The 16,736-nt window shown below is 38.0% G+C and overlaps 3 protein-coding genes across 3 annotated transcripts; all 3 read right to left on the bottom strand.

Annotated features, from left to right (window-relative positions):
- Nucleotides 1-895: 895 nt before the first annotated feature.
- On the bottom strand, nt 896-1,858 carry LOC306851308 (olfactory receptor 10A3-like; the record flags this gene model as incomplete). Its single annotated transcript, XM_079387468.1, has 1 exon — nt 896-1,858. The coding sequence occupies one exon, from the start codon at nt 1,856-1,858 to the stop codon at nt 896-898; it is 963 nt and encodes a 320-aa protein (XP_079243594.1).
- A 5,743-nt stretch (nt 1,859-7,601) lies between these two features.
- LOC306851307 (olfactory receptor 6N1-like) lies at nt 7,602-8,564 on the bottom strand (the record flags this gene model as incomplete). Its single annotated transcript, XM_079387467.1, has 1 exon — nt 7,602-8,564. The coding sequence occupies one exon, from the start codon at nt 8,562-8,564 to the stop codon at nt 7,602-7,604; it is 963 nt and encodes a 320-aa protein (XP_079243593.1).
- A 4,500-nt stretch (nt 8,565-13,064) lies between these two features.
- Nucleotides 13,065-14,027, bottom strand: LOC306851305 (olfactory receptor 10A6-like; the record flags this gene model as incomplete). Its single annotated transcript, XM_079387462.1, has 1 exon — nt 13,065-14,027. The coding sequence occupies one exon, from the start codon at nt 14,025-14,027 to the stop codon at nt 13,065-13,067; it is 963 nt and encodes a 320-aa protein (XP_079243588.1).
- Between the last annotated feature and the right edge of the window lie 2,709 nt (nt 14,028-16,736).

Genomic DNA, 16,736 nt, shown 5'->3' with positions numbered 1-16,736 from the left:
AGCCATACTGAGATGCATTCGCTTCACTTTTCTATAGTGCAAGGAAGCGGAGACGCGTCGTCCATCTTTTTTTACAGTCTATGTCCCAGACAATAAAGAAATTGATAATTTACATGGTAATAATAATAATAACAACATGGGCTGTAATCACCTTGTGGCATCCCACTGTGAGACTACTCAAAATCTAAATTCCACAAAATCTCCCAATCCCAAACCGTTGTGTGATTACAGTGTCTATCAACATTTGTGAACTGAATTCTTTACAATAGCTGCGTTATTACACAGTAAAATATTTATAGACATTAATACAACATATATGTTCTCTCTAATATGAGAAAATACTCCTATTTAAATGGTTTTTCTTGCATTCATAAAAGCAGAACTATTAAGGCCTTCCAATGGAGACAGAATTTTGCACAGCTCTTGCCCAATGTCAGTATTTGTATGGCTTCAGTATATTAACCAAACTGGGGTAGTTCAAATTAAATTCATAATGAATATTACACAGTTTGGCCTCATGTTAGCATTTTTGCAACTGTAATATGAGAAACTATGAAGAAAAAATCTGAAAATAATTGACTGAAACATAAGAACAACAGTACTGCACAATATCCATAATCTCAAAACTAACATTTAGGACAAACAATTAACTGAGAAAATAGAAACAGAAAAAAGCATCTACAATGTACATGGGCTATATTATTCTTACCTTTTTTTCTGTCAATACATCTTTAATTTCTTTAGTCTGTGAATCATTGGGTTGACATTAATGTGGTACAAGTATCCAGACTGATTAGAACTGTCAAATCATTTTCAACACTTACCGGAATCTGTTTCATGTTTAAATATATTGAGATATAATCTAGAGCTTGACTAGTTTATCAGTTTAAGCATGCTAGACCAACTGTAAAGGAATGCCAATTTGTTTCTTTTGAAATGGTCTTTTTAAAATCTTTTTTACCTCTTCTGTTCTCAAACAATAAATGAGGGGGTTAATCAAAGGTGGTAGTTGGTTATACATCATAACAATGAGTAATCGCAAATCAGTGCTGTACTTTACACCAATGTTGCCAAACAAATAAATAAGACACCTGGGTAGAAAATAGAGAGCAATTATGATGAGCTGAGGACTGCAGGTGGAGAAAGTCTTCATTCTTCCTTGAGTGCTTGAAATTCGCATTACTGCCACAAAGATGGAGCAGTAAGAGAATATAATAACAGCAAAGGAACCTACCAGTACTACAAGGGCATAAATAAGAGCTGGAATACTATACAGTGATCTGTCTGTGCATGTCAGTGTTGTAACGGATACATGATCGCAGTAACAGTGTATAATTGTGTTTTCTGCACAGTAAGGGAGAGGATAAGCTCGAATTACTATCATTAAGGGTCCTGCCAAACTCAAAATCCAAGAGCCAAGGATCAAAATGAATACATTTCGGTTTGTCATGATACTGTGATACTGAAGCGGGTAACAAATTGCTGCATATCGATCCATAGCCATTACTACCAGAACATTTGAACAAACACCGCCTAAATAATGCACAAAGAACATCTGAACAAAACAACCCAAGAATGAAATGGTTCCATCTTGAAACCAATACCTGCTGATTATCTTTGGTAATGTTGCAGTGCTGAATAGTACATCACACACGACTAGATTTATAATGAAATAATATACGGGTCTCTGAAGGCTCCTAGTCATTACAAATGCTGTTAAAAATACAGCATTTCCCATCAATGTAAACACATAAACAAGAAACAGAACGGCTGATATGAGGCCATAGTAATGAGGCTGAAGTCCAGGAAAGCCGACTATGACAAAATCCTTCACAGAACTAATGTTTCCCACTGACATGGTGAATATCAGTCCAGTCTTTTCATCTTCTGTATAAAAAAAATGCAGCACAAAAATTTACATCAGTTTACATCTTCATTTTATAATGTACAGTACGTCATACAATACACTCTAAGAACAGTAATAGCAATTACCATAATAAAGGATAAAGAGAAGCAAAACTGCCACACTTGTTTCACAGGCTACAGTTAAAGTACATTCTGATTCTTACGCTGAGATATGCTGGATCTTGGTTTATTTATATCTGACATGTTAATTATGAAGGCCATGGCCTGTTACACAGATGACGCAGTTCCTCCAGGGAGAGTGACATAATTATAAAGTTCCTAATCTGAAAAATGTCATTCTTAATCAAAAATTCAAAAACCTAGATCATTTGATGCCCTTCCTGATTTTCCTGCAATAGTTTTTAACCAACTGACCCGGACAGTTTGATGAGCATTACTGTAGCAAATCCAGCAGTTACTGTTAATATGAATCGGTTAATGTCTTAATGTGAACGAACATCATATAGGCTACACCTCTAAAAGAAATTGTTCACCCAAATTATAATTCTTTCATCATTTACTCACCCTCATTACAGTAGAAAGGAAATTTCTTGAATATAGTTCACCTAACTCTTTCCCATAATAATAGTTCATAAGCTGTCTCTAAAAAAAAGAACCAAGGACTCCATAAAATATCCATGAAAGCCATACAGCTCGTGCTCTGCAATTCAATACATTACATCAAAATAATGACTTAATTTGAGACCTCTGGAGGCAGGACCACATCGGTAACTTTTCTGTTGCACAGTGGAGCTTCTGTCAATAAAACAAATTCCTTGTATGTGTAAACATACTTGTCCAATAAAGCTCATTCTGATTCTGAGAAAACGCATGACGTGACCAGGTGTAAACAGGCCCATAGTGACAGAGCAGGACTTGAATTTCAGCGCTGGTTTGTGGCTATTAATGATAATTCTACTCATTCCCACAGGTTCCGTGCTTATAACTGTTATGAAATCAAGAGAAGGATTCAATTGCTTATAAACAACAGTTTATTGAGAGAACAAACAAAGTCACTAGTAAGATGGAGCTCGTGCACAGCGTGGATGGAAACCGGGCGCAGGGACGCAATGGGCAGCCAAGACCAGCAGTGGAATCCTCAGAAGACAGGGCAGAGACCAGAAGGCAGAGCAAGTGGCAGAAACAGGAACACCAAGAAACCCTGAGGATCTGACAATCAGAGGAGCTTCAGCTGATCTTAAATAGACCCAGTAATGAGCCACAGCTGGGACAGATCAGCCCGTGATCACGAGCTTGGACACACCCACTCACGGCACACACCACAACAGACAATCGAGGATGAGACAGTGGCTGTATCCGAAATCGCCCCCTATACCCTCATTCACTATTCCCTACATTAGTCCACTCATACAGTTCACTTGAAGGAGTGAATGAAAATGAGTGAGTGAATTCGGACACTGAGTGCACCGGAAGGACTGCCGCTTTTACAGTTTGCTTGCTGTTTTATAATCATTTGAAACGGGCATCTCCAATAGTAAGATTGAAGGATTTATCTTGAACTGTCACGGAAATTATGTATAAACCCTAATAGTCAATTTACAATTAATTTTGTACCTGTGTTGTATTACGCTGTATTACGCCGTGGACGAGTGCTTCTAAAATCAATGGAATGGATGATTCAGCTGCGGGCGCCATCTTCTGGTGAGACGCAGGAATTCACTCGGCGCGCGACTCTCACAGTGCATTATGGGTCATCTCTAGCCGTTGAGTGTACATCGGTTGTACACTCGTTTTTGCGGTGCATTGTGGGATTGAATGAGTGCACTCGAGAACATCCACTATGGTTCCGAACACCACTTAAAATGGCTGTCCCCTCAAATAGTGCACTATTTGAGGGTATAGGGGGCGATTTCGGATACAGGCAGTGATTCTATGAACCGTGACAATAAAGTAATGACAGATGTTTGATAGTTAATGCATTAATTAACATTTATTGGTAAACTAAATCAAACAGCCGTGATGATCCTGTACCTCCGCTCTCTGACTTCTTGAAAATGCACACGGCATCTCTTAACAGAGCTGAATACTCACTGTGTTAGTACATGTGTGTTTGATAGAAAGCACAACATAAATCATGAGCTGAGTTCAGTAAGTAGTTAACAGTGAATTCATTATGATTGGGCTCTCTCAAGTAAAGTCATGTCAAAATCAACTTAACTACTTACTGAACTCAGCTCATGATTTATGCTGTGCTTTCTATCAAACACACATGTACTAACACAGTGCTACAGATGAGGACAGAGGCAGATGAACAGTGCAGGTAATGTTTATTGATAACCGGACGGATAGCAGGATAGCGGGTGAGTATGAGCAATGGAATTCTTGGCAGGGGTGAATCGGAATGAACTTGCGGAATGCTTTCTTGCAGGTGACGCCGCACACACGGAGAGGAGTGAAGAGAGCACACACACCGCCGACTGGGAGCCGAGACTCAGGAACTCCAGAGCAGACAAGGAACTGGATCCTGAGGGTACAGAGTGCAAGTATGATAAGTAGCAGGTAGGTAAACTTCGTAGCTATACACACAAAAGCTTGGCGTAGCAGAAGTAGTCCTCCTTTGTGAAACGAGACCGGACGTCGAGCGTCAGGCGGTGTGTGGTTTTATGGGGAGCAGTAACGAGGAGCGTGACGAGGAACAGGTGAGTGTAATCAACACAGGTGAGAGTGATTGCTGTGTTAATGTGGTGGCAGAGCCTGGCAGATCTGTAACACACAGTGAGTATTCAGCTCTGTTAAGAGATGCTGTGTGCATTTTCAAGAAGTCAGAGAGCGGAGGTACAGGATCATCATGGCTATGTCTGGATGGACAGTGAACTCTTTCCAGTTTGAGCATTTCTTTTGGAATTGTTCTACAAATCTTTGTGGGTTTTGGGTTTTAATGTTTTTATTAGTCTGTGTATAAGTCACAATAGGGTGAGTTTAAAGGGAAAGAGATGAACATAAAACAGACAAGATCAGTCATTAGTGTATTTAGTATTTTCTACACTCGATGAGGAGGATCAACTAATCCATTGCCACCCAATAATGTTGATGACAAAGCTGAAGATGTTAAATGCTCAAATTATGATTATTAAATTATTTAAATGAATTTTAAAGTCAGAGTATTTCTTATTCCTTCTTAAAGAGGTTGTTTGATTTAGTTTACCCATAAATGTCAGTTAATGCATTAACTATGAAACATGTACTAATAGAGAATCAGAAGAGAATCAGAATGAGCTTTATTGGCCAAGTATGTTTACACATACAAGGAATTTGTTGTAGTGACAGAAGCTCCACAGTGCAACAGAAAGACAGTAACAGGACAGGACACAGGTAATGAAACAAAATAACAGGAAATAGCCAATAACCAATGTACAAAGCAGCAAAAAAAATAAAAAATACACAATATATAATATATAATATAGGCGACTATGTATGTACAGGTGAAGTATGTGCAAATTAGAAATGAGAAAATAAAATAAGTGAGTGTGGTGAATGGATAATGTATTAGTTGTGTGTTCTACGTTTATTTATTGAGTGTTCATGAGATGTATTGACTGAGGGAAGAAACTGTTCCTGTGTCTGGTCGTTCTGGTGCTCAGAGCTCTGTAGCGTCGACCAGATGGTAACAGTTCAAAGAGGTTGTGTGCTGGATGTGAGGGGTCCAGAGTGATTTTACCAGCCCTTTTGCTCACTCTGGATAAGTACAGTTCTTGGAGAGTGGGGAGGGTTGTACCAATGATTCGCTCAGCAGTCCGGACTACCCTCCGTAGTCTTCTGAGGTCAGATTTGGTAGCTGAGCTGAACCAGACAGTTATTGAGGTGCAGAGGATGGATTCAATGATGGCAGAGTAGAACTGTTTCAGTAAGTCCTGTGGCAGGTTGAACTTCCTCAGCTGGCGAAGAAAGTACAGCCTCTGCTGGGCCTTCCTGACAATGGAGTCAATGTGAATATCCCACTTTAGGTCCTGAGAGATGGTGGTGCCCAAGAATCTGAATGACTCCACTGCAGTCACGGTGCTGTTCATGATGGTAAGTGGGGGGAGAGCAGGGGGGTTTCTCCTGAAGTCCACGATCATCTCCACAGTTTTGAGCGTGTTAAGCTCCAGGTTGTTGAGACTGCACCAGACAGCCAGCTCCTTAACCTCCTGTCTGTAAGCAGACTCGTCACCGTCCTGGATGAGGCCGATCAGTGTGGTGTCGTCTGCAAACTTCAGGAGCTTGACAGAGGGGTCTTTAGATGTGCAGTCGTTGGTGTAGAGGGAGAAGAGCAGTGGGGAGAGTACGCAGCCCTGAGGAGCTCCAGTGCTGATGGTTCGAGTGCTGGATGAGAATTTGCCAAGCTTTACTAACTGCTGTCTGTCTGTCAGGAAGCTGTTGATCCACTGGCAGACGGAGGTGGGGACGGAGAGCTGAGTTAGTTTATTTTGAAGGGTTTCCGGGATAATGGTGTTAAAAGCAGAGCTGAAGTCCACAAACAGGATCCTCACATAAGTCCCTGGTCTGTCCAGATGCTGCAGGATGAAGTGCAGTCCCATGTTGACTGCATCATCCACAGACCTGTTTGCTCTGTAGGCAAACTGCAGGGGGTCCAGTAAGGGTCCAGTGATGTCCTTCAGATGAGCCAGAACCAGTCTTTCGAATGATTTCATGGCTACAGACGTTAGTGCCACAGGTCTGTAGTCATTTAGTCCAGTAATTTTGTGTTTCTTTGGGACGGGGATGATGGTGGAGCGTTTGAAGCATGAGGGGACTTCACACAGCTCCAGTGATCTATTGAAGATCTGTGTGAAGATGGGGGCCAGCTGCTCAGCACAGATTTTTAGGCAGGCTGGTGACACACCATCTGGACCAGGTGCTTTCCTTCTTTTGTTTTTCCTGAAGACCTGGCACACATCGTCTTCGCTGATTTGACTACCGTTGGCTACCGTTAATCATGCATGAATCCATATGACTCCAGTCGTAGTTAAGGATAGTTCATAATTATTTAACTCCTTTAATAATCATTAGTATGTGATGAATAAAATATTAATTTATGCATTAGTACATGATTATTCATGTACCCTTATTGTAAAGTGTTACCACCACATCTTTTATTCATTTAATAGGAGCTACATTTAATGCTAGATTCATTTGATTTCAGATAAAATTAGATTATTAGATTCTGGTGCATACTGCAGCAGATGTGTGGTGTATTGAATAACAATGTGAAAAATACCCTTTCCTGCTTTTGCTTTTGCTTTTATCAATGCCTGCCTGTGGTGTGGAAGCTGCATTGAGAAGAACAGTGAACCACAATTTTATCTATCATTAAAATGGTGACATTGGAAGTAGTTTGAATAAAGTATGTACAATAAGTACAGAGTTCCTAAAGTTGGATTTGCAGAGAGAGAGACAGACTTTCTATGTTGTTTTAATGCTTTGGCAATACAAAATGTATGTTTTTGTCATGCCAATAAAGCTTTCTGAATTGAATTGAATTGACAGACAAAAAAAAAAACAAAAAAAGGTGAGATTTTGACATGCATACAAAAAATGTATATGTAGTTGTCTGATGCACATTCAGAAATTTTTCATCAGTATTCAGAAAATAATCTCCCTTTCCCTAGCTGCAAATGTTAATATATGGTGTATAAATATTATATGTAAGTCACTTTTTCTGCAACATTGTGGACTAACTTATTAAATATAGCAGATCAGAGCAAATGTAAAGACGTGGCAATTTTCCTCTTCTGAAATTGACTTCTTAAAATCTTTTTTACTTCATTTGTTCTTAAACAGTAAATGAGGGGGTTGATCATGGGCGGCAACAAGCTATACACCATAACAATTACTAATCGTAAATCAGTACTGAACTTAATACCAATGTTACTAGACAAATAAATAAAACACCTGGGTAAGAAAAAGAGAGCAATTATGATGAGCTGAGGACTGCAGGTGGAGAAAGTCTTAATTTGTCCTTGAGTGCTTGAAATTCGCATAACTGCTGCAAAGATGGAGCAGTAAGAGTAAACTATAACAGCAAGAGACCCCAGCAGTACTACAAGAGCATTGATGAGGGCTGGAATACTATACAGGGATCTGTCTGTGCATGCCAGTGTTGTGATGGATACATGATCACAGTAACAGTGTATAATGGTATTTTCTGCACAGTAAGGGAGAGGATAAGCTCGAATGACTATCATTAAAGGACCCACTAAACCCAAAATCCAACAGCCCAGTATCAGACTGAGTACATTTTGGTTTGTCATGATGCTATGATATTGAAGTGGGTAACAAATTGCTGCATAGCGATCTATAGCCATTACAGCCAGAACATAAGAACCAACACCACCTAAATAATGCACAAAGAACATCTGAACAAAACAACCCAAGAATGAAATGGTTCCATCTTGAAACCAGTACCTGCTGATTATCTTCGGTAATGTCGTGGTGCTGAATAGTACATCACACACGACTAGATTTATAATGCAATAATAAACAGGTTTCTGAAGGCTCTTAGTCATTACAAACAAAATAAAAAATATAGCATTTCCAGCCAATGTACAAACATAGACAAAAAACAGAAGTACTGATACAAAAGCATAATAATGAGGCTGAAGTCCAGGAAAGCCGACTATGACAAAATCCTTTACAAAGCTGATGTTTCCCTCTGGCATGATGAATATTAGTTGTTATAAAAATATTTAAAGTGGCTTTTCATCTTCTGTTTGAAAAAAATCAGAATTTAATATTGGTACAATATTTACAACTTCACCAAAATATACACTAAAAAAAGTATTTTGATTTTATAATCCCACTTAGAATACTGAACAATACACTATGTAATTATAGCTAGATAGTTTAACAAATAATAATAAAGAAAGAAGAGAAACAACCTGCCACACTTGTTTCACAGTCTACTAGCTCCTTACACTGAGATGTGCTGGTGTCAGTTTGTTTATATCTGACATGGAAATTATGAAGATGTCGTTCCCCCAGGAGCAGTGACAGCAGGAACAACTAGTTCTGTCATTATTTACTCACCCTCATGTCATTCCAAACCCATATGCTATAATTTTTTAACATGGAACATGAAAAAATATTCTTAAATAATTTTGACAGTTTTTACCTCCACAAAGTTTATTGTGGCTACTGCTGTCAAACTTAAAAGAAAGAAAGAAAGAAAGAAAAGAACCAAACACACCATACAGGAATCATAAATGCCCATACAACTATAAAACAATATCAGCATACAGGTTCAAAATGACAGTAGTCAACAGTCTAACTTCGCTGTGTGCTCATGGAATATCAACTGAACACATAACATTAAAAATATGCAATTTCTTTTTTTTAAATCAACCGAAAAGGTCATGACCTCTGAGGTGGGACCAGTTGTTGTGTTTAAAAGGTGTTACTTTTCACGGTAGATTCATTCTCTGTTAGATCATTCTAGATTAAATAACTAGATATTGGCACACTTTGGAATAACAGCAGATGTGTCATATAGGATATATAATCTTTCTCATTGTGTCAGAATTGCCACTTGCCATATATTCTGATAATACTAAGTAGCACTGTACAGTTAGAAGGAACACACAAATGATTCAGGTTGTTGCAAGAGGTTTTGAACCTTTTTATTAACACAGTTCAGTGTTTCTGCTACATTCACCAAAAATCATCCCCACCACGGCTGCAGCTTCTCAGTAACATCATAGGGGCTGTTTACACCTGGTCACTTCATGCATTCTTTCTGATCGGATAGCTATCCGATCCTGAAAAGACCAGGTGTAAATGCCCTCCGAAACGCATTCGAGACGGATATAAATCTGATCGCTCAAACCACTTCAGGAGGTGGTCTAGGCCGCATTCCAGACGAAACTGGACAAGTGTAAATGCATCTGGTTGTTGAAACCACATATGCTAATCTTACTAACTTTACTATATATATATATAAAAATAAATGTGTGAGAGCGTTTTATAGGCTATATGGTATGTTATAATCAGATATGACAGTGCTAATGCAGCAAGATCACCACGGATGAGTAGCTGAGTATCTCTTCAGCAAGCCGACACGCAAACTGCCGCGAATGAATCTGAAAGTAAGTCTCAGACGCTCAACACACAATCATCTTCATTAAAAGTAGTTGTAGTGTTTCTTCTCGTGCAGTGTATCCGATAGACTACATACACGGAGAATAATATATCAAAACTGCATGTTTATTAATACAGAACAGAACCGAGCAGCTCCTGCTGCTAACTAACTCAAGCATGTTAGTCCAACCAAAAACCCCACACCATAACCCCAGGTGGCCCTCTAGTGGAGTCAATATGTAATTACATAATAAGTGCATTAAGCACTACACCACAGTAGTGAGACTAACCTATCTTTCCAGTGCTGATTCCACTCTGGACCCCTCACATCCAGCACACTGCCTCTTTGAACTGTTACCGTCTGGTCGACATTACAGAGCTCTGAGCACCAGAACGACCAGACACAGGAACAGTTTCTTCCCTCAGGCAATCCATCTCATGAAAACTCAACAATAAATGTGGAACACATAACTATAATACATTATACATTCACCATACTCCCTTATTTTATTTTTATTTTCTCATTTATAATTTGCACATACTTGACCTGTACATACATAGTTGTCTATATTATATATTGTGTTTTTGCTGTTTTGTACATTGCCTATTTGGATATTTGTATATTATTCTTTTATTATCTGTGTCCTGTCCTGTTGCTGTCTTTCTGTTGCACTGTGGAGCTTCTATCAATAAAACAAATTCCTTGTATGTGTAAACATACTTGTCCAATAAAGCTCATTCTGATTCTGAGAAAACGCATGACGTGACCAGGTGTAAACAGGCCCATAGTGACAGAGCAAGACTTGAATTTCAGCGCTGGTTTGTGGCTATTAATGATAATTCTACTCATTCCCACAGGTTCCGTGCTTATAACTGGTATGAAATCAAGAGAAGGATTCAATTGCGGATAAACAAGTTTATTGAGAGAACAAACAAAGTCACTAGTAAGATGGAGCTTGTGCACAGCGTGGATGGAAACTGGGCGCAGGGACGCAATGGGCAGCCAAGACCAGCAGTGGAATCCTCAGAAGACAGGGCAGAAACCAGAAGGCAGAGTGAGTGGCAGAAACAGGAACACCAAGAAACCCTGAGGATCTGACAATGAGAGGAGCGTGAGCTGATCTTAAATAGACCCAGTAATGAGCCACAGCTGGGACAGATCAGCCCGTGATCACGAGCTTGGACACACCCACTCACGCCACACACCACAACAGACAATCGAGGATGAGACAGTGATTCTATGAAATGCCTGTCATTGCGTGACAATAACGCAATGACAGATCACGCAATGCTTTTGAGTCTTGCTCATTTAAAGTGGAAGAACTCACTCGCACGCTCTGTTATTGACCGTTTTCTTTGAGCCCACAGATCGCGATAAACTGAGTGACAGCTTTTCAAGATTATTAAGGGAGTTTGCAAATGTGATATTGATTTAATACAACAGTTCAATAAACAAGAAGTTAATATTAAGTGACTTACGTTGTCTGAATATAACACCACTGCCTGATTTTGTGCCATTTCATCAAGGAAAATAGTTCCAAATGAAGTAAAAGCTACGCATCTCTAAAAGCAAACACAGCATTGTTTTATTCATGAATTAACTGCATGTTTAAACAAATCTAGTGAGTCAGTGATTCATGATTACTCTTTCATAAACACAGCCACTTGCTTCATTCCTGAATGAATCAGATGTTCGAACGAATCAATTTAATGAATGATTCAGTGACAAAATCAGTGACATACCGCCACCTGCTGGCGGTTTCAGTTTAAATTTTAAAGTATAATTTCAGTTATTTAAATCATTTAATATTTCTATATTCAACATTTTATATTTAAAGCATTAATCTCAACATGAATTTATGAATTTAACTGCACTCATGCCACCTCTGAGCCTCATTAAATGTACCTACAAGCCACTTTTATGTTTTTCTGTGCCACCTTTGTAGTGCAAATAAATTTTTTATTAATACTAATTTCATTTGATTGCTAACTTATTTGTCTTATTCTACTTCTTATTATATTGTTTAAATTAGAAATTCTAAAAAGCTTATGAATTTTCGAATTTGACAGATTTGACATGATTTGTTCATATTTTATTATTTACTTGTCTTTTTTAGTTATAATAAATTCAATTGAGTGCACATGATTCTTGGGTTGGGAGGGGGCATGGCCCATGGGAAATAGTCCTGCCAACACAGCTGGAAAAAATCCTAGAGGAAACACTGCAGTTTTCAAGCACCCCTGTTATTTACAACAAATTTCATTAGACGGCTATGTGTGAGAGTTGCATCGAATAGCATGGGGCATCCAATTTTATCCATCAGTATAACGGTAATAGTGCTTTAACATGTAACGAATCAAAGTATAGAGTCTTTAAAGTGACATTCACTGAAAAAAGAAAAGAAAAACTTAAAATACTCTTATGTGCAAATGAAAAACTTTTCCAGTGCACAAGAAAATGCTGTCATTCTCACTCGTTACAGTTTTCTGGTTTATTAACATAACATTTTCTGATGTGCTGCGCTAAAGTTTGTTTTGTACACAGAATTTCCTAAACTATAACAAAGAATGTAATCAACAATTACAAAATGTTCAACAACAGAAGCCAGTTTTCTCTGCAACATTAACAGAAACTAAAACAAAATTAGAACTGCTCAAAGAGATAATCCCGAATCATAACAATATGGCGTATCAATCACATTTTTATCTTTATATTTGTATTACATTACATAATGAATTTATATGCATTTCTATGATGTACAATTAAAGTATATTTGAACAGCAGAGTGGAAAAAGTCCTTTTAGGCCTACCTATTGCAATAATAAAACTTCCATATTGTCTACAATATATTATTAGGCCTGTAAGTAATGTTACAGCAGAAGGTGCTAAAAAGTTCTTAATTTCATGAGGATAAAATCAATTTTCAGGAGCCCTTCAAAAAAGACTTATATTAGTATTCTTGGCATTCAGTATAGTCCATTAACTCTAACTGGAATATGGTGTATGTTTTGTAATAAAGAGATATCTAGAGTTGAGGACCTTATGACAAAGGCAACAGTTTGGCCACCTCATTAAATAAAGCACATCAGATCGACCGTAAAGGAATACAAATTTGTTTCTTTTGAAATTGCCTACTTAGTAACTTTTTCACTTCTCCTGTTCTCAAACAATAAATGAGGGGGTTGATCATGGGTGGTAACAAGCTATACATCATAATAATTACTAATCGCAAATCAGTGCTGAACTTTATACCAATGTTGCCAGACAAATAATTAAATAACCTGGGTAGGAAAAAGAGAGCAATTATGACGAGCTGAGGACTGCAGGTGGAGAAAGTCTTCATCTTTCCTTGAGTGCTTGAAATCTGCATAACTGCTACGAAGATAGAGCAGTAAGAGAATATAATAACAGCAAAGGGCACCAACAGTATTGCAAAGGCATAGATGAGGGCTGGAATACCATACAGTGATCTGTCTGTGCATGCCAGGGTTGTGATGGAAACATGATCACAGTAACAGTGTATAATTGTGTTTTCTGCACAGTAAGGTAGAGGATAAGCTCGAATAACCAGAGCCACGGGGCCTAGCAAACCCAAAATCCAAGAGCCAAAGAACAGAATGAGTACATTTTGGTTTGTCATGATGCTATGATATTGAAGCGGGTAACAAATTGCTGCATAGCGGTCTATAGCAATTACTGCCAGAATAACTGAACAAACACTGCCTAAATAATGCACAAAGAACATCTGAACAAAACAACCCAAGAATGAAATGGTTCCATCTTGAAACCAGTACCTGCTGATTATCTTTGGTAATGTTGCAGTGCTGAATAGTACATCACACACGACTAGATTTATAATGAAATAGTAAACAGGTTTCTGAAGGCTCTTAGTCGTTACAAACAATATAAAAAATAAAGCATTTCCCACCAATGTAAACACATAAACAAAAAACAGAAGAGCTGATACAAGTCCATAGTAATTAGGCTGAAGTCCAGGAAAGCCAACTATCACAAAATCCTTTATAAAGCTTATGTTTCCCACTGGCATGATGAATATCAGTCCCACTATATGCGTCTTCGTTTCTGTATGTAAAAAATATTCCATTTAATATTATAAGAATATACAATAACTATAATAATATCAATGTCTGGATAGTTTAAAAACATTATTATGAATAAAGAGAAGAAAACCTGTCACACTTCTTTCACAGGTTACTGTTAAATTACATTCTGTCCCTTTACACTGTGATGTGCTGGTGATGTGTCTGTTTATATCTGACAAATTATGAAGACAATGGCCTGAAATGCAAATGACATAGTTCCTCCAGAGACAGTGACAAAATTACCATGTAGTTCTCTAATGTAACTGATAAGAAGTCAGTTTGTGTTTCTTGTTTAATTAATTATTTAAATGTTTTTTTTTTGTTTACTTTTAATTTGAAGTTGCGTAATGAGCGCCGGTTAGTGGAGATACTTTTATTATGAAAAGGCGTTTAGTGAATCAGGAAGACGGATGTCTGCACTGCAAAAGTTAGTGTGCACGTTTTAATGTTTATATTCCACTCATCTGAAGTTAAAAGGGACGTCAGATGCAAGATTAAGTTCTCCTTTTGGTAACAAGCAGCCAATGAAGTAAGCTTTTCATTTATATTATATGTGAGTGGATTGTGTTGCTGTGTGGAAGAGAACAATATCTGTAACGTTACAAATACTATTGTTAAGCTGTTAAATTGAACTTAACTCCGTTTAAATGTTTACAAAGACAACTAGTACTTATTTTATGTATTTATGCGTTTCATACTTATTGTGTTTACTTTGTGTATTCAGTTCTCACGGCATCTTGAGTTGGTTGGTTATGAACCATTCAATAAATCGCCAGTTACAAGAGAATCCTTGTGCTCGTGAAATTACTGGGGGGAGCTACATCTAACCTCTAAATCATTACATTAAGACAGTACAGCTACTGCACTGTAAAAAAGTGATAAGTTGACTTAACTTAAAAAAAATTGAGGAAACCCCTTGCCTTAAAATTATCAAGTAAATTGTCACGAATTCAGCCTCTGTGGCTCCCTCCGTTCTCCACCAGAGGGCACCGTCACCTGAGTATTAACCATCATTGACTCCAATTCCCATATACCCCGTGCCTATGGCTGATTACACTCACAGGTGTTTCCCATTGACTCTGGTCTATTTAGGCTGTTCCCTCAGTTACCTCATTGCAAAGTCTTGTCTTGCCATGCAAACATTTCCGAGCGGTTTTCCCATGTATGACCTGGGGCCCGTTTCAGAAAGGAGGTTAAGTGAAAACTGAGTATGTTAACCCTGAAATGAGGGAAACTCTGGGTTTTCGGTTTCAGAATGGGAGGTATGTTAAACCTGAGAAAGCTGAGTAAGTCAAGCCCGTTTCTGAAAGAGAGGTAACTTATACTCAGAGTCAGTTACCATGGGAACTTACTCTGTGAACCTAACCTGGTCGGGAGCAGGTTTTCTTTGGTAAACCCAGAGTTTCTTTCGGTCTCCTCCCCCTTTTTAAAGTGTAAGCGATGTTTTAATACCTCATTCATTCATTCACGCCGCAAAATTTGGAAAATAAAATATTTTAATTATTTTTTTTCCTTCATGGAAACAAGACTAAATACCTTATAGCCTATTATTTATGTTATTATAATTTTTTTTTACACCGTATTCATGTGCATATTTATTTGAGCGGTACCATGCATGTTAAGAAATGGTACTTTTCTTTTAAACATCGGAGATGCAGAGCACATTATAAGATATGCAGATTCTAAGTAAAGTGTGCATCGCTCTCACGCTCTTTCTGGGAATTTTTTCCTGGGCACAAATCCGTCAAAGAGGAGTATCACAGGACTGTAGGTCAATGGTGTAGCAATGGGTTTAAATGAGGCTAATCTGATAAATGATGTTCACTTGATAACATCTTTCTGTGACCTGTGGAAGTAACCCGAAATAATCAGAATTTCCTTCAGGATTTCCAGTGTGGTTGGATGCATTGATGACAAGCATGATTACTGTATGAAATGGAAGGATGCCAGATGGAGGGGTATACGAGCCATAACCACCACTACAGCTGTTAAATAAGCAAATTATTACAATTTTTTGGTCATCTTTATTTCCTAATACAAAAGCAAAAGTTATTATTTTTACTTTTGGATTTTAGAAATCTTCCAATACTTGACCATCTCCTCTTCATCTGTCAGTGGTGCTGGTCCAGGTTCTCCCTCTGCCTTCTTGTCAGTAGTTAATTGTATTACTCTAATTAAGAAATGTAACAGGTTGGATTAGAGAATATTTAATTATGTGAAAAGAGTGCTAGACTATGTGGAAAAAGCTGCAGCGCATTGAAATAGACACTGAATGATATTTAATGTCAAATGTCTGTAAAGTCATTTAGCCCACACCCATGAACCTTTCATGTTTAAAGCTTTACCTTGATTCAATTGTGTTTTTATACTTCATTTTTAGCTGCTGCCATGTTCCTGTTTCTTTTTCAGTCTTTTTCATTTTTTTTTTTTTGGGGGGGCCATGAGATACCATTTAAATGAATATTAGTTCAATAATTTACAGTTTTCACCTCAGATATTATAACAGTTATTAAGTTATAGACAGTTATTAAGAATTAATGTTACGCATTGACGGAGGTACGCGCGCTGACGTCTTTTTGGCGGGAGCTGTTGCCATGGTGAATCGTAATTTCGGTGCTCCGCTGATCATGACTTTTCATAGTCGTGGTGCACGT

Source organism: Barbus barbus (genome assembly GCF_936440315.1).
Source record: "Barbus barbus genome assembly, chromosome: 31".
NCBI lineage: Eukaryota > Metazoa > Chordata > Actinopteri > Cypriniformes > Cyprinidae > Barbus > Barbus barbus.
The sequence above is the reverse complement of the archived record's forward strand: the minus strand, read 5'-3'. Positions and strand labels throughout refer to the sequence as shown.